Source organism: Marmota monax, unplaced genomic scaffold (genome assembly GCF_021218885.2).
Source record: "Marmota monax isolate L192 unplaced genomic scaffold, Marmota_monax_Labrador192_F-V1.1 WCK01_AAM20220418_F8-fsc00060, whole genome shotgun sequence".
Taxonomy (NCBI): Eukaryota; Metazoa; Chordata; class Mammalia; order Rodentia; family Sciuridae; genus Marmota; species Marmota monax.
Window position 1 is genome coordinate 7,527,795 of NW_026692826.1, and position 19,148 is coordinate 7,546,942.

Sequence of the window (19,148 nt, forward strand, 5' to 3'; positions counted from 1 at the left end):
GATGTGTCCCACTTTGACATGGTTTACCTTTTTACCACAGAGTGCCCACGCAAATTATAATCGGTTTGGAAAGGGATAGGTATCCAAAGTGTTCCAAATGGCGTAAATAATTCCCTGTTGCAATACAGACTGTCTAGGGGGCTGAAACAAAACATCTTCTGTTCTGAGATTTATTTTTATCACCTGTCAGAGACCCTTGATTCAAGGGCACAGGAACCAGTCCTCACATGCAGTTGAAGAGTCCTGGCCAGCGTAATAACCCAGCCCACCCAAAGGAATGCAGAGTGTGATTTCCTGGAGATGTGGCAGCCAGTCTGACAGATGGTTGACACACAAAAGGACACTGCTCTGTGGTGACAAGCTATTCTGATGTCCCTGCTCTTTCTTCTACTTTTCTATCAGGTTACCCGATAGAAAGGTGCAAAGTATTCCTGGTTGGTTATATTAGCTAAGATTATATGTAAGCCCATACATATAATCTGAACAACCAAGTCCTATTGTCTCATGTAGAGAAAAATACAAAGATTTGGGGAACTCTTCCTTATTCTGCTTTTTTGAAAGGGTAGCCCTCTTGCCTTATAGGTAGCGTTATTTGAGTTTTAATATGTTACTTGGTTTTATTCATTCTTTCAGCTTTGGAATGGCAAGGAATTCAAAAGCTCTCTTTCCAGTCAGTCCTTCATTAGAAGATCTTCCTTAAGCATGTTTATATACCTCTTCATACACTATTTCTTATTTTAAATAATTAACAAATATTTAGCACACCAAAATTTTTATTTCAAATCTGTTTTTCTTTCCAACTTTTGAGTCTTGAGGTTGGGTTTATATTTTGATTGTGTATTGAGACTAACAAGAAACTCCTTCTGTGTTTCTGCAGTGTTGTTTCTTTTTTTCCCCCTGAAGAAATCACCACAAGTGATTTCAAAAATTACCAAATTGCATATTAGAGAAAAAGTATTGAACATATAGCAAAATACATGAATTGCAAATTAACTATCATGTACAGATTTGAATAAACTGGAGTTTATAAAGTTGAAGTGAGATTCTTACACTGTTGAGAACTCAGATAAGTGTGAGCCTTCCTTAGCATTTTGGGTAGCATAACATTTTTGTTACATTCTCTTTTTTCCTTCCAGCCCATATATAATTTAAAATATTTCAGTATTCCACAACTTAACCTATGATATGGTCAAAGTAGATATGTTGTGACATTTTGTAATTTACAACAATATAATGCTACCTACTGTGAACTTAAAATTATTTGAATTATAAAGAAAGTAAATGGCATCCTTTTTTTAAAATGTGTTGCTTTTAGATTTAAATTTTGTTCAATAAAAATACAATGAAAGTTCACCTGAAATAAACTGTATTAAACACATTTTTTAAAAAGAGATTGTTAAACTCCCAAACTAAGGAAATTAAGTTTGAAGATCTCAGATCTTTAATTTGCCCCACTGACATAGGCGATAAGGTCTATAATGTCACTTTTTTTGCAATCTTCAGATACCTTTCAAATTCATGAAGAATGAATAGCTCAAGGATGTTGGGCAAGGAGGGTGCGGTGAACAAATGGCAGTGAATTGTCACACCAAAACATTTTACAGACATTTAGAGGGAATGGAGGCATCAGAATAAAATTGTGAATTTGCATAATTAAAATCATAAATTGCTTAACTATTTAGAGTCATTTTATTAAAAGTGGAAAGTTTTATACTAAGTTGCAGTCTTATACAGCTATCATAATTATGACAATATTTTATTGGCATAAAAGTGGACACATAAATCAGTGGAATAGAAAGGAATCCAGAGATAGACTTATGCTTATATTTGTCAAATATTTTCAAACAAGGTATCATATTCAGAATTAAATTCAGGAAAAAATGTGCAAAGGCCCTACAGTGGAAACCTCGTAACACCCCTGATAGAAATTTAAGAAGACCTAAATAGAGAGCTGTAACATATATATATATACAGAAATTCACTCCAAAGAGGCAATCTCAGTGTAAAATTTAAAGAAGTATAAAATCTAGATGAAATCATAGGAAAAAAACTTTTGTTTTGGATTACCAAAGATTTCTTTGTTTTGACAGCAACAGCTGATTCATAAAAGAAGAATCTTGAAAAATGATTAATTGAAAACTTATAAAGTAGTAATTAATGTTCTTTAAAAAAAACACTGAGAGAACTGGGGATGTTGCTTAGTGGTAGTGTTCACCTAGTATATGTGAAGTCCTGGGTTTCATCCCGTGTACTACAAAAATTTTTAGGAAGAAAGAAGGAAGGAGAATGGAGGGAAACAAAAACAGACCAACCAACAGACTGAGATGAGGATGAAAAGACAAATTACAGATTGGGAGAAAGTACGTGCACATCACAAGTTGTATAAAGAATCATAGTAGAACATCAAAAGAACTCTGAAAACATGGTTCTCAGAAAACAGTAAATTAAAAAGATAAAGATTTTAGCAGATTTTCACCGAAGCATATGAAACTGTGGTTCATAAGTCCAAGGATGGAAAGAGCCTCACAATCCATAGAGAAATGCTGCAGGCAAGTACTGACCACACCAGATAATGGTGAAGATTTGGAGCAGCTGGCCTCTCACACACAGCTAGTAAGAATCTAGGTGGTCCAGCCTCTTTGGAAAACAATTTGGCAGTTTCACACAAGGTGAAATGTGTATCTGCCTTTTCACCCAGCCATCCTACTGCTGGGAATTTATCCAAAACAAAAGGAAATATATATATGTACATGCAATGGCTTACATACATGTACATGAAGATGTTTAGCAGGTTAATTTTTTGTACCCAAAATTACAATAACTTGGATACCTTCAATGTATAAATGGATAAGCAAATTGTATGGATAAGTAGTATCCATACAATGAATACTACTCAACAAGGAAAACAAATGAAGTATGTTTACCCTCCGCAACATAAATAAGCCACAGAATAACTGTGCTGAGAGAAAGAGGCCAGATAAGAAAAGGTTCATACTATGTGTTTGCATGAACATAAATTTCTAGAAAATGCTAATTAATATACAGTGACAAAGCAGATAAGTGTTGGCTTGGAGATGGAGTGAGTAGGAGGCAGGTACAGGAGTCCTTTGGAGAAAATGGTTGTCTTTGTTCATTATCTTGATCGAGGTAGTAGTTTCATCAGTGCGTACAATAAATATGGAAATATTTTATGTATCAGTTATATCTCATTGGCACAGTTTATAGTACTTGATACTTTCTGGGTCAATCTTGAAAGATATAGTTAATTTAGTGAAATAATTGATATTTTTTTGTGAACTGAAGTTTGACATTGATATGAAGTTAAATTACTTTTCATTGTACTTAGAGAACAAATTCAGTTCTTAGGATGAATGTACCATACTCTGGTATAAATATGGGTGGCTGGTTTTGTGTTTCCATGTCATAGAGGTTGACCTGTTTTCCTTCAGGCTTATACAAAATGAATAACCTGTTGCCTCTCAAAGCAAAATCTGCCAACATCGTGAGAGTGCGCTTTTGTGTGTCAGTGGTTGTGTGTCCACTGCAGTTTAAGTTGCTTAACTATGAGTTTAGACATTCTTGATTGTTTCCTTTGCTGAGAGCAAAGAGTCATTGAGACCTGGGGTGATTGCTTGATGAGGCTGCTGCAGGTGGATGTCTTTAAGGAAAAAATGGTGAAGAGAGACAAAAATCCTTTCTAACTCAAAGATGTTTTTTACTTATCAGTTCATCAGTGTGCTTTATGTAGTGGGGTTCTCTGTTTTTGTTTTTGTTTTTGGGTTTTTTTTTTATTTTTTGGTACTTGTAATTGAAACCAGGAGCACTTAACCACTGAGCAACATCTCCAGACCCACTTTTTATTTACAGTTATATTTTTATTTTTTCTAATTAGTTATACATGATATTAGCATGTATTTTTGGCATATTATACATATACGGAGTATAACTTCTCATTCTTCTAGTTGTGCATGTTGTAGAATTACAGAGCTTAAGTAATCATATATAATGTCCAATTCATTCTACTATGTTTCCTATTCCCATACCCCCTCCCTTCCCTTCATTCCCTATTGTCTAATCCAGAATATTTCTATTCTTCCCTAACCACCCCCACCTATTGTGAATTAGCATCTGCATATCAGAAAAAACATTCAGCCTTTGGTGTTTGCGGACTGGCTTATTTCACTTAGTAAGATATTCTCCAATCAATCTTTCCTTCCTTCCTTCCTTCCTTCCTTCCTTCCTTCCTTCCTTCCTTCCTTCCTTCCTTCCAACAAGAATAAGTCAAACAGAAATATTTCCTGACAGGATTCATTAAATTATACATTTGTTTCATGTTCCCTTACTATGCAAACCCATTAATTTTTTTCTGTGTGCTAACTGCTTATCTGTTTACTGGTTCTGAGCTCTTGATGAGAGCCACTTGTGTGCTCCTTCTCTCTTCTCTGTGAGAGTCCATGCACTTAACCAAGGTCAGCAGTGCTCTCACAGTAATAAGAGCAACTGGTCGCTGCACACTCTGATAAGTGTGCTTTTTCTGTGTTTTTTGCCATCTTAATCCCAAATAGGTACCCTGAGTTTTGGTGGTATTCCCCTTCTGATCTTTCTCAAGAAGTCTGACAGGTAGTTTGTTCAGATATGGCAAAAACAGATTGAAATTGAAGCCCATCTGGCATCATCCAGCCATGCCACTGTGCTGCATTTGAAAATGCCATCAAACGAGATGTTTATGGATAAGTGAGTGATCCACAGCTGTAAGTAAGGCCCTAATAAAGAAACATGTGGGATGAATTTCTAAACATTGTCATTTCAGGAACGTTTGGTGATAGGCAAGTAGATGTGATTGTATGACAAGATACTTGATCCTTCATTTTCTAAGTAAATCAGTATACTTACAAAGCCATCACAACAATCTGAAAATGAGAGGTAACAAGTTGAATTATGGAGAAACATAAAATTAATTTATGATGTATGTGAAATTTGTCAGAAAGAACCTCTGTTTGGAAGAATATTACTACATATTAATTTTTTCTGGGGGATAGGGACATGAGGATTTCTTTAGATTGTCACTGTCCAGTAGGAGTGTAATATGAACTGCACATGTATAATTTTGTTTCCTGGTGGCCATATTAAGAAAAAAGTAAAGGAACAGGTAAAATTTTATTTCTGTAGTTAACCAAAAATATACAAATTATTATTTCCACATGAAGTCATTATGACATAACCTACAGTATTTTATTATTTGGGATTAAAAATTTTGAAATTGGCCCACGCATTAATGCACATATCTATATTCCCAGCAGTTCCACTGGCTGAGGCAGGAGGATTTCGAGTTCAAAGCCAGCCTCAGCAACTTATCAAGGCCCTAGAAGCTTAGTGAGACCCTACCTCAAACAAATATATAGAAAAAAGGGCTGGGGATGTAGCTTAGTGGTTAAGCGCCCTGGGTTCAATCCCCAGTACCAAAAAGGAAAAAATAAATAAATAAAAATGGAAATTTGATATATATTTGATGTGTCTGGCATTTCTCAATTCAGAGGGTAAATTATCACCTGCAATATATTATCTGTATTCAGATTTGATAAAAATACTTCAAAGAGTAGATTCATAGCCAGGCCACGTGGCACATGGCTATAATCCCAGAGGCTCCTGTGGCTGAGACAGGAAAATCTTGTGTTCAAAGCCAGCCTCAGCAAAAGCAAGGCACTAAGCAACTCAGTGAGACACTGACTCTAAATAAAATACACAGTGGGGCTGGGGATGTGACCCAGTGTTTGAGTGCCCCTGAGTTGTCCCTGGTACCTGCCCTCCCCAAATAAAAATAGATTTATACTCCCAAGTTATTCCAGTGCATTTTGAACACTTTTCAATGCTGATAGTGTAATATTTTTTTTAATTTAAATTTACATTAATTAAAATTCAATAACTATGTTTCAGGTGCTCACTCTCAGTGTTACTAGTAAAGTGAAAGTCTGGTGAACCTGGGTGATTCCTTGTACGTGTGAGGGGGAGTGTGGGTAGGAAGGAAGGCTGTCCAGTGAACAGAGCCTCTGGTCCCCTCTGGCCTTGCAGCTTAGCTCTTTGTGTGTTTGTTCTGGCTGTTTCTTCCTAGGTTGGCAGGTTTAAGTTTAAAAGTAGTGTCCATTTATAGCTTGATTTTATTTATTTTTATACATATTTAATGCTAAGAATTTAATAAATTTTACATTCTATATTCAGAGCATGTCTACATCTTATTCTTTTCCATGGTTTAACCTCCCTGAGATTTTTATAATTGCCTTAATGTAACATAGTTTGTTAAATCATTCTTGATATGGTTCTTCTATACAGATGATTTAGATTCCTACTGGTAAAAGATACACTTTAACTATATACTATATTCTTCGCTTATATTCTATACTCTGGTTTCTCTTCAGATCGTATAAATCTTTAGCCTTTTGCTTATATTCTAGTATAGAAACAAAAGTTCTAACTTTCTCACTCTGAAAGTGAGAGTAAATGTTCAAGTATCTTAAATGCATGGAATCCATTGAATGATATTATTAAACATTTTATGGAAATAAGTTTTTTTATATTATCAATACCAGTTGTTATTATTCATGTACAACATTTCTTGTTATGTTACAGGAGAAAAACCTTTCAAATGTGATGAGTGTAACTTTGCCTCCACAACCCAGTCCCATTTGACTCGGCATAAGCGTGTACACACTGGAGAGAAACCCTACAGGTGCCCCTGGTGTGACTACAGGTAATGAGGCCACATGGGTTTCTGTGACAATTGGATCCTGTTGAATAAATCAATAAAAGATCAACATGAATTAGCACACTTTAAAGCATAAGGCATATTAGGTTAGGAGTTTATTATAGTACCTAATTTTAGTGACTTTTCAAATATAGACTTTTTTTTTAAGATCAGTTTTAGGTTCATAGTAAAAGTGAAATGTTGGTACAGAGATTTTCCAAATATCTTCTTCCCTTACACATGAGAGACTTCCTCATTATCTATATCCCCAACAACATGATCTGCTTTTTACAGTTGATGAACCTCCACAGACACATTCTTATCACCCAAAGCTAATAGATTTTAGTCAGGTTCACTGAGGGTGTTATGCATCCTATGGGTGTGGACAAACTTATAATGACATGTATCCACCATTATGGCGTCATTTAGGTTGTAGTGACTGTTCAAAATATAAAGTTCTTTTACATTTTTGTAATCTTAATACTTAGTTTTCAGATAATCCTTTGTTACACCCAGGTTTCTGGTTTTCTTGCTCATTCCTTTATTTGATATGTGTATGGCATCTCATCTGCTGTGAGAAAAGCATTCACTGAGAATGGAAGATGATATAAAAAGTGTTTTCTGTCTTTAAGGACATTACAACATAATTGGTGACTTCGTTTTCAAAAGTAATTATAATACATATTCAAATAGTAAAAGAGAGAGCAGAAGAGAATATGGAGAAGGACCACATTGAGCCCAGATAAAATCCCTACAGAGCAGAGAGCATCTTGCCTATGGCAGGAAAGGTGACAAAATTTCAAGTACATGATGTATGTTCTCAGATGAGTAGTTGTTGGCACATGTAGCATTTTATGCTGGGGAAGGCATCTTGGAGTTTATGGATGCTCAGTCATTGCACTGGGTCTGGGGCAGCTGAGTTGTATCAGCCAGAGCACAGAAGTACTCAGTGACAGCAGTAATGCTCTATGATGAGGAACACATAGAGAGGCCTGGTGGAAGGTACACTGGGGCATGGAGCTTCCAGCCATGCCATGCTGCTCATGGAGCCCAAAGGTGAGCTGAGACACCATGCAGTTGGCAGGCAGTTAAAGGACACCGTCTTCAGCCTTGGACCGAAGACCTCACTGTCACTGCCAGGCATGTCAATAAGAAGACATCGGGGGTGTGTCTTCAAATGCAGCCACTTCTGTTGAATATTAAAATGTATATGTTGAACATCAAGCCTTCTTTAAAAAGTAGGTTTTTGTATTCTTGTGAATGTAGCCTGTGCATTCAGCAAATATATTGCCATAATCTCTATCATCAGCCATATTATTGCATTAAGTTTTATGTGAAAGGTCATAGAATAGTACAGAGATATTACAGATATATTTCATTCTTTAATTATTTATTCATTCAACATTTTATGGATTCTGGTTTTGTGTAACACTAGATTGGTATTTCTTATAAATTTGGGAAAATGGCGATCTAATTAGAGGTTCTAGGGTACTGACAACAGAAATTCTAAGGTGCTGATAGTGTGCTCTATAATAAAAATAAACATGACTTTTTTTTTATTACAGAGAGCATTCTGCAGTTGCCTTCCGTGTAAAAGAAAAAAAGCAATAAGAAAATTATAAAAATTTCCCTTAATTATCACTTACTCTTAAGATTATGTGCTTTTAGTCTGTACTCTATGTATAAGATTTTTTGTTGTTGTCTTGGGGGGAATTTTTGCTTTCTTGCAGTATAAATTCTTATACTTAATATTATCACTATTTTTCTGTGCCAGGAAGCAGTCTTCTATAGAACTATGGTTTTATTTTATTTTATTTTATTTTTTAAATTTTACTTGTGGATGGACACAATATCTTTATTTTATTTATTTATTATTTATATGCAGTGCTAAGAATCCAACCCAGTGCCTCACTCATACTAGGCAAGCACTCTACCCCTGAGCTACAACCACAGCCCCTAGAACTATGGTTTTAAGACTTCTTTTAAAGTAGCCAAAATCACTCCTTCAAACATGATTATAAAGAAAACCACACATACAAAATAAACAAGTGGTATTTACCATTTTTTTAAATATTTATTTATTTATGTATCTTTAGTTCTTAGGTGGATACAATAGTTTGTTTTTATGTGGTGCCGAGGATCGGACCCAGTGCTTCATGCATGCTAGGCGAGCACTCTACCGCTGAGCCACCACCCCAGGGGTACTGTAACACTGAGCTACATCCCCATCCTTTATTTATTTATTTATTTAATTTTTAGACAGGGTCTGGCTAAGTTGCTGAGACTGGCCTAGAACTTGTACTTCTTTCTCAGTCTCTTGAGTCACTGGGATTATAGGCTGGCGCCACTAAACCCAGTGCAGTCAAACTCTTTAACCTCCTGGGCTACCACATTTTCATTTGTAAAATATGGATTGTTAGCTGACCAGCCTTCTGGGATCCTTGTGCATATCAAGCCAGACACACGTTGAAGTTACCTCACCAGTGCCTAGCACTTGGTTAAGTGGTAAATATTCGCCTGTGTTTTTGCTGTCCTCTCTGGTGCATGTTTTAGCCTGGTTACAGGTTTCTTCACCTTTCAGTGAGTTAATTTGGAGTTTTGATGTACTGAAAGTATTTAGCATGCTTAAATATTATTTATAATACAGTCGAAATAGGTTTTTACAGTTTTTTAATTAATTTAAAATTTATTAAATCTAAAATCAGTTCTTGGATAATTGCTGAAATACTTTAAGGCTTCAAAATGTCTAATTTGAAAAAGCATTCTTATGTAATATAATTGTTATGCCTGTGTGGTCCCAAGTTACACATACTGCAATCAATTTATTAAGTTTTGGGACATGAACACCATTTTCAGGTATTTATTTTAAAAATGCTCATACCTTGCATATCCATGACTTTTTTAGGATACATTTCTAAAATTTATGATTAAGACTTTTTATAGTACTGCTACAAAGATTATGATTTTTTAAAATAAGATCTTGGTGTTTATGTGCAAAATTCGTTTACAAGTATTTCAGCTTTCCATGGTTTGAAAGAACACTGTACTTTTTTCGAAGTTCTAGGTCATAGTATTGTGCCCTATGCAGTTTGTCCCAAACAGAGAGCAGCACTCGCATATAGTAATGCATTTGAGCTGGTTGGACTGCAGTTATGTTATACCTCTGTCAGACGTTGAGTTAAACAGGAGATGATGTTCTCTAAGCATTTCGTTGCCGTCCTGCGAATTAATACTTAGAACACTTGATAAAGTGATAACTACCAGATCTCCTTTTGAAATACTTATGTCCGTATTAAGAAGGTGATTTCTATTTTTATAACTTTTGAATAATTTTGTTATTGCTGGAAGTAGTTTGAGCCCTTTCTATTTAATAATTTTTATAATTTTGTGTATATGTAACTAAGTTTGCTTTTACTAAGGAACAAAAGACAAGTTAGTTCTTTAAGAGCATGCGAGTATAAGAATTCTTTTGAAGTTAGGGACTGCGAACACAATATAGAAATTAGAAGAGATACCTTTGTTTTCTTGTTGTTAAGAACAAGATTTTAAAGTAAGCATGTAGTAAGTGCATAGAATAAAAAGGTCCCATGCCTGCCTCCTTTAACCAAGGAAATGTGTCATTTTGCTATCATTTTGAGTATTAGTGTCATAGATTATCACACATTTCCTGAAAAGATAGGGTCATATTTACCTTATCCATATCTTCCAAAATATTTAAATAATTTTTCCCATTTAGATTTTTACTTCATATAGGTAGATAAAAACTGTTCCCATGAGTATTCCTGTCTTTGTCATTATTGACCCTTATTTGCAGGTAAGTTGCCATCACTAGAAACTGAATCATTAATATTTAAATTTTATTTGAAAATGTATTTCTCCTTTTATAAGTTGAACATTAGTAGAGAAATACTAGTTGTTATCCATGAAAAATGTGAATATAGATTTGTTTACAAAAGAATTTTATAATTGGTCTTTTGAACCTGGGGCTATTTTTCAAGTTTGCATTATTAATTTAGGCAATGACATCTTATTCTATTCAGATGTAAACATGTACTCTTTTCCTTAGCTTTTGCTGTCTAAAATATCCAAAAATCTAATCCATTACAAATCAGTATATTCCATCATTACTCTACAACTCTTTCACAATTAATTATGATTTCAAAGCATAAATTGAGTCATAGAAGACTTTCCTACCATATATATGTAGCAAATTCTTTAGGTTTGTTTCTACCATACAATGGAAACATTCTAACCCTTTCTACATTTTATTTCCTTTTATGTGTTGTCACCTCTATATTAATGAGAGAACAAAACAGAACCTTTTGTAATTTATAGAAAGCATCCTAAGAATACGAAGTCTGCCATCCCTGTAGAATTTATTAACATCAAACTGCTGTTTTTTCACTCATTGATTTATATATGAAAGTTCACCCAAACAAATTAAGGATTTGTTTTATTAAAATGGCCACAATTGGGCTTTTTTCCTCCCCTTTTTATGTGAAGCATCTTCTCATTGGTTTCTTTTTTTGTTTTGTTGTGTCCTTTAGGATTTATGGAGGAATTATAATGCATGTATTTTAAACAACAAACCACTAAGCCATGCAAAGTAATGCAAAATACTTCTTACAGAATTAAAAATATTAAGGCCAATTCTATAAAGCACTTAAAATGCCACTTTTTATATTATAGAAAACTGAAGTTTCAAGCCAATCTCTGGAAGTTCTTACTGTTTTGTTTACTGTGTCCCTTGTTATTGAACTTGAGATAGCCTCAGTGTTCTGTAAGTATAGTTTTGGCTATATTTTTCCTCAATTTTGTAACTGTCTTTATTCTTCTAACCTTACATGAGCTTTATTTTTTAAAATATTTTTTACTGTTACTTTTTTCACTTTTTTATTGCTTTTAAATCCACTGGTGGTGAGTACATAATTGTACATAAAATGTACACTTCTCACCTCAGATTAAAGGTCCACCCCGTTGTTTGCTAAATTTGTAGGAAATCTACTTTTGAGGGTTTTTTTTCCCCCCCTTTCTTGCTGGTTCACTTAACTCTCAGCCAGTGTTTTCCATGGAAATCATTAACTCATTAATTTTGTTTATGGTTTTTTTTTTTTTTTTAAATCTCAGGAGGATTTTTCTCTTTTTCATGAAGTGGAGGCTGAAGATGTCTCTCTCTCTCTCTCTCTCTCTCTCTCTCTCTCTCTCTCAATTAGGAACATGCTTCCTGTTGCCATGTACCTCAACAGCCCTTTTATTCATCTGAATACTTTGTTTAGTAGTTCTAACAATCAGATTTGTCAAGTTCTTACACATGTGACTATAGTAGAGAGAATTTGCTGTTTGTTGCCACTATTTGAAATCATGTATGCCCTAGAAATTTTTGTGAAGATATGCTTTTAACTTAATGGAAATCTTTCTTTGCATTTCCTGGAATCATTTTTAGGGAAGTTTTAAGGTTGAGTGACCAAAAAATTATATTAATGATGTTACTTCTGAAAGTTTGTTTTAATTTCTTCTTTCTGTTATAAAAATATCTGCAGGTCATAGGTAATATGCATTTTTATACAACGTTTTTTTATCAGCATTTTGTGTTTTATAGTTCTTGTCTTCCATTTGTTTCAGCAGCAGCGTCCTGAGTTAGGGAGACTGCACAGGGATGATTTTCTCCTTTGGATAATTTCTTCTGAGAGGTCCAGTTTTTCTTTGGCTTCCTTTGCAGGTACATTGGTTGTAGCAGGAGAAGCAACAGATAAAACAAATTTGGATTTGCTCATAATAGTGATAGTGAGAAAAAAAAACACATTTTTGTCCTTATACTAGTACATAATATATACAAGAAAAAGAAGCCAACTTACACATACTGAAACAAACAGCACACTATGTCTTTTTCCACAGAACCATTCATCTAGGTAATTTTGAATTTCTCAAAGAACAAAGGTACTACGTAATAATCAAAATGAAAATATCTAGTACTGATATTAGACATGATTTATATTTAAAGCCAGTTATTGCCATGGTCTGGTTAGATCAGAATAGACTTTAAGTCAAAACTACTTTTGTTATTTAAAGTTCCAGTCAATATCATTTCATTATTTCATATATGTCAGGTCTCTATAGTCTGTTGTCACTGCTAATCTACTCAGTGGAATAAAAATAAATAAATGAGCCAGGCTCACAGATAATTCTGAAGACCTAAAAATCCGGTTATTTTCCAAGCTTTTCATAGGGTGATGGTGAGTCTAAAAGCTTTCTTCAAATTCTGATGCATCTTCTCTAGAAAACATACGTATTCATTGGATTATGTCTGGTCTTGCCAGTAAGAAGATTGCCCCTTCCTGTTGGCCTCCTACACACAGTTCAGCCAGCCACAGGTAGATGTCAGTATCGTGGTTGGTTGTGAAACTGTGTGTGTTGATTGCCAAGCATAAGCAGTGCTTAAAAAGCTTCTCCTAGCCTGTGTCAAGGTGATACTCTGTGAAGTCTAGTGCCCTTCACATGGAGTAGCCGTATCTGGTGAGTGCAGATGGAACTTTTTACAGAATTCCCTTAAAAAATGAATTTATTCTGAAAATAGTATAGTAATAATGCCAAGATGATGGCAAAATAAAGATTTCACATGGCTGCACAATTTGGCTGTCACTGTCTGAAATAACCAGAGTTAGGAAATAAAGACTAGTTGTAATGATCCATTTAAAAAAAAAAATGAATTTATTGTCCCTAGAATTGCATCATCCTTTCAGGTTCTTCTGTAATGAAATGCTCTTTTTTTCCCTGCTGTATTTGTACTTTGCAGCAAGTTGAATTCTTCCTTCATAAAAATTTCATATTTTTTTCTTTCATTAATGAATGTTATCTCAGTATTTTGTTTTATATGTTTTTTGTATTTTCTATTATGTTGTTTTCTAATATTAGTTTCAGATGTCTTCTTTCATTCATACTTTGCTTCCTTGTGCTATAACACATGAGCACATAAACCTTCAAACCTTTTTCATTCAAGCAGCCTGTGTAAAGATATAATAAAGTATGTGCGGGCCTGAAGTTAACACTCATAATTTTAATCTCTGTAAAAAGCAGAAGTAAAAAAAATAATATAGACTTGAGAACAAATAGATTCCATAGCATTAAAAATTACAAATTGGTTAGAGATGCCTTTAAAACAAAAAGAATCTGAGGTACCTTTTTGTGTATCAGTACAAGTAAGTTGTTTTGTTTGTTAATGTAGCTAAAACAGCAGATTAATTAGAAGAGCCATTTTGAACACAAAGTGACCATACATTCCCTCTGCTATATCTTAAAGTAGAATCTAGATAAACATGTTTATTTAACTTGCTGTTGCTGAATCCCAAATCCAGTCATTATAAAAGGACCAAAGCTATCTTTGGGGATGGTCTTTCTACAAGGAATTACTCTGGACAGTCCCTTGGGTGGTAGTTAGATATATCTGTATATATTGTGGCAGGAAGAAAGGCCTTAGAGATGAAAAAAAATAGAAAATATTTTTGGGGCAATAGTCTCTTGCATAATAAGTTATTCCTCAGACACTAGAGCTATTATCACACAACAAAACACTTCCCTATGTAACTATCTATAGCCTCTGGCAGTTAGAAGCTCAAAGAATGGAGCTTATTAGACAAACAGTGTAATCACTTGGAGTAGCTGACAGCCATCAGTAGAACACTGAGCATTGCCACAGTGGTAGTTGGGTTCATCCTCACATGTGCATTTGAGAAAAGAACATAACAAGACAGAAGAGCTTTGAAGTGTATAAAAGTTTGTCCAACTTTCATTAATCAGTAACAATGCAAGGATACTAGTTATTTCATTTTACTTTCAGCTCCTTGGTTTTAGCATATTCTGATACATTGCCTCTCAGGGGACTGACAAAAATAATGGAAGAAAGAAAGAAAAACTTGCAACACTTGAAAGATGATAGTTCTTAGACGGTAGTTGTGTTTTGAGGCAGAGAAAGGTGAAGTGGCTTTGTGCATCCGCACACTTTCTGACACATTGCACTCCCCGTGGGAGTGAGATGTCTCCTTCCCCAGGGTCACACGTGTCTGCATATTTTGGGTCCTCCTTAACCAATTCTGTAAAGACAGGATCTTCTGTTAATCTTACATCTTCATCTCCTTGATTAAGGGACTGTAACACAAACCCTTTGCTGGCCTTCACCTTCTTCTACTGTGTTCCTTTCTGTTTACTCTATTAAGAAGCTCTGAAAAAAGAACTACTGAACATTTTTTTGGTTTTTGATTAAACAATCATATCATTATTTACTACAGAGGTACAAGTGAGCTATAATTCAAATAAACTAGAACCCATTATTCTGTAGCATAGTACGTAACCTGATACTTTTTTACAGGGAATTTTAACTTTAATTCATTAACCTTAATTATTTTGCCTTGTCTCCTGTTATTATATAAAACCCTGTTCCACCTTTTATCCTTCCTTATGAGGCTTTGTGGAGATGCCTCTCTGTGTGTTTGTATTATGTTGATTAACTTTACTTGGTGCTTTCCTCCTCAACATGTTTTGTTCCTTCATCTTGAATTGCAACTTTAACACATAAGAAATGTGATAAAACAAATAAAAATTTACCATTGAGAGAAAATGGGGTAAATGCTGAGGGTACTTAAATAAGATGATTTATCTCTTGGATTGAATTGTTTGAGATCAAAAGTGCTTGACATTTAAACTTCAAAAATTTGTTTTGATCCAGAAACCTCAAGTAACTTTAATGTTTGTTAAAAGTAAGATTTCTTCCATTCTCTGCACTCCTAAGTTACATCTTTTCTTCAAATTAAATTTATCTTCTCCTTTTAGCATGCCTGGATTGCACGGTATATGAGATTATCTGATAAAAGTAGGAAGGAAGAATATGTCAGCTTTTTACCCCTGTTCATCCTGGAGAGCTTGAGTTTGACTCCACGGGCAGTGGGTGGCCAGGTGGAAAATGCAGAGCCGGAAAATGGTGTGCTCATACCTTACTTTGCCAAATTACTGGCAGGATGCAAAGATGAGCCCAAGAGACACAGAAGGGGACGGGACATCATTTAAAACAATTGTCACAAAGGTACAGGCAGAAAATAAGGCAGATTCAGATGACCAGGTTGGAAGACAGATGAAGGGACATGCTAACCAACGGAATGAATGTGGAAGGACCATATCACCCTTTAGGTGCATAGCCCAGTGCTGCTGGGTGAGTGATAGCACCTTTCAGTGAGGCACTGACTCCTTGAGAAGGCTGCCCTTCAGGAAAATGACTACTTATGTGATCCAGGATGTGTCACCTTGAAACATTGGAATATCCAAATGGAGACACTTCAAGAGTGTACAAGTCCGCAGGAATCTATGTGGAATTTGAAACCAACAATGAGATTGACATTTCCCTCAGAAAGTGTAGAAAATGAAGAAGGCAGAGAGGAACATAGCCAGTGCCTGAGAGGTTGAGAAGCCAGCTCATAGAACCAAAGGGGCCTCCAGGGAAGAGGGGGGTCTGTGACCAGTGAGGAGTGCCAGCTGTGCCAGGGTGGAGGCAGTAGGAACAGGCAGCCACAGCTCCAAGAGTCTAAGGTACTTTGGGGAAGACCAGTTTTAATAAACTGGTGAGAACAGATGCCAACCCCTCAGACAGAGGTGAAGAAATGTACATTGCCCAAGGAACAAAGGGAAGGTGAGACGAGGCTACTGGGAGAGGAGGTGGATGACCACACTTGAATTTGCTTTCATTTGTTTGCTTATGGCTGATTTTAGTGCAGCAGCTATAGCAGTATTTACACATTTTGGATTACTGCACAGCACCAAATTTGAGTCATGTGTTCAAAGTTAGGAACCCAGAAAATAGAGGTGTTATGATATTATTACACCCACCCCAGCAAATACACACCTGGACCCTGGGATATCATTTACATTGTGTGTTGAATTTCTACACATGGCTATCTTGCTTTGGCTGTTTTTCATTAGTTTAAAATTTTGCTTGCTGCTAGCTAACAATTCAGTGTGATCATTTTCTGAACACTCCTGTTAAATATAGTCTTAAAATGTGACATCTGTTCTGTACTTTGTCCTAAAAAATGTTTACAAATGTCTCTGGGATTTTCTGCCAAAAGTAAATCCAAAGGACTCTCTTATGGTATCTTAAGGCAATTGAAGACACCCAGTCATTTACTGTGATGGCACCCAACTCCTGCCCATTCTGGTCGTAGTTATTCACCTTTCATTTGTTTGGCTTTTTCCAGATTTGTGAACATGGTGTATCACTCTTGCCAATCATGAGCTTAATTCTCTTTGCTATGTGCTGCTTGGTAAACTCCTGAAGACTGTGTTAGATTTGTGCCCAGCTTCTTCAGATTGCCATATTTCTAGAAGTAGTTACTCAGCTAGAGTGTATCCTGCCACCACAAATGTAATAATAAGGATCATATAGGTGTTGGAGTGAGTGTGTGTATAATATGAAAAGAAAAAGCAAATATATCACTCCTTCGGGTAAGATAGGGTACATGATTTGTTTTCATGACTTAGGTTGTATTATAACTGCTGAGTGTTGGTGTCAGTTGCATTAAGCCACTAAAAAGTGGAAATAAGTCATATATATTGCCCCACAGGTTGATGTATGCTAGTTTTGCATTCACTAACATTTTGTGTGCGCTTCATTGATTCTGTTAGAGTTTTTGCTGCTTTGTCTTATTTTAAATTGTGGTTAGCACACAATTGCAATGACTGTGTCTCAGGTTTTGGTTTTAGCTTGTTTTTCAGCCTTAGGAATAAAAGCCTTTTTCCCTTTGCAAATTTACGTAGTTCTGTTTTATACATTTCATCTAGAATTTTTGGCACCATTTATGTAACTACAAATAAGGGTATAGAAATAATCACTGCAGTGTTCCTGAAGTAGGTTGGTTCCAGTGTTGGCAGCAGGACTTCCTTAGGAAAGGTGAGGAAGCAGCTTCCCCCACCAGGGAGCCAGCTTTTCTGTGGAGGAGAGACCTGAGCATATGAGAGGGTGGTGTGAGTAAGTGCATCATTCCGACTAGACCCTCTCAGACACCAGCAACCGGGTGCGTGTGCCTGAGGCATGTATGGACGGTGTCAGCACACACGTGTATGTTCTAATTACATGTTCCTTCCCATTAATGATTTCTGCATGGCCTTTGAAAAATGATGTTGAATGTAATGATGATACAGTCCAGATCTTACTTCTTGAGTTACACGTGTACACATGTTTTTAACTACATATGCACAAACATATTTTATTACTTTCCTTTAATCTCTTTTTAACAGAACAATCTTTTAAAACACTATCTCTGATGTAAAAGAGACTCAAAACAAGGTTTCAGTTTTATTTTTAAGGTTTTTTTTTTTTTTTTTTAGTTTAAAAATGGAATATATGTTTTCTTTAGCTGTAAAAGCACAATCAAGGCAACATGATAAGTGAGTCAGTGTTGTAAAAGTAAAACTAATTTTGCCTTCACTCACATGAGCTATAGAAGGAGGAAGCTTTATTGTCCCTGGGAAGGTGATAAGGCAGAGTAATTGTATATTATACTGTCCTGGAGCATCTGCCTGAAGACTGTTGGAGCAATTCATCTATCACAGACCCTGCAGCGTGTTTTGTCTTTCTGCTTTAACCCATCCCCACTGCTGGCCTGCACGGAGGTTTTGATAGGGACTGCGCCTGGGCCGGGGCTCACATTAATCAGGCCCCTTGTTCAACACTCTGGCTGACATAATTACAACCTGCGCACAGCAGTTATTCAAGTCGAGTCCTTGTCACTCGTGGTGCGAAACTACACAGCTCAGATCCCGGAGGAGATTGCCTTATCACACAGAACAAGGGCTCGCAGGAGTCGAAGAGAATAGAAATGGGAAAATGTCTTCCGGGAGTACTATATATTCCTTTAAAATAAGACATTTGAGAGACATACAAGGGACAAAAGGAAGTATTGTGTGTAGGTACTGAAATGAAACACTTATTATTTTTAAATGGATTACATGAAACATTTTTGTAAAAATGGACATAGATTATTAGATAAATTCAGTGGTCCTCATCATCAGTGACTGTTACTTTTTTCCTTCAAAGGTGATCCTATAACTTTAGAATTAAAAAAGCTTCTTATACTCTTGGTAGAACTCAGTAATATAATTAAGTATGCATTCTAAGTTTAGCGTTGGGCAAATGTAAGTCACAGAGCTCTGTAACTTTCTGTTTTGTGTATGCCGTCTTCTTGCTCTAATGCTCCATTGGTGGATTACCTGCTGCTTCGTCTACTGTCCCAGGTGTGAAGGATGGGTCTTTTCTCAGGAATTTAAGTAGTATTTAAATTTTTATGGCAGCCCCTGCCCTTCCTCTAACAGCCAGTGTGAGTCATGTGTGTGTGATGATTTACATGATCATGTCATCAGGCTTCCCACT

General features: G+C 35.7%; 1 protein-coding gene across 5 annotated transcripts in view; it reads left to right on the plus strand.

Moving 5' to 3' along the window:
* Znf407 (zinc finger protein 407) overlaps positions 1-19,148 on the plus strand; it is a 433,003-nt gene that overhangs the window by 262,667 nt on the left and 151,188 nt on the right. For 4 of the 5 annotated variants that reach the window (XM_046448589.2, XM_046448588.2, XM_058580688.1 and 1 more), the window contains one exon: positions 6,625-6,745. In XM_046448589.2, the coding sequence (XP_046304545.1) occupies positions 6,625-6,745 (121 nt within the window). Of the gene's footprint in view, positions 1-6,624; positions 6,746-19,148 lie in introns of those variants that run through there. The other variant, XR_009227120.1, reaches the window with a different exon arrangement.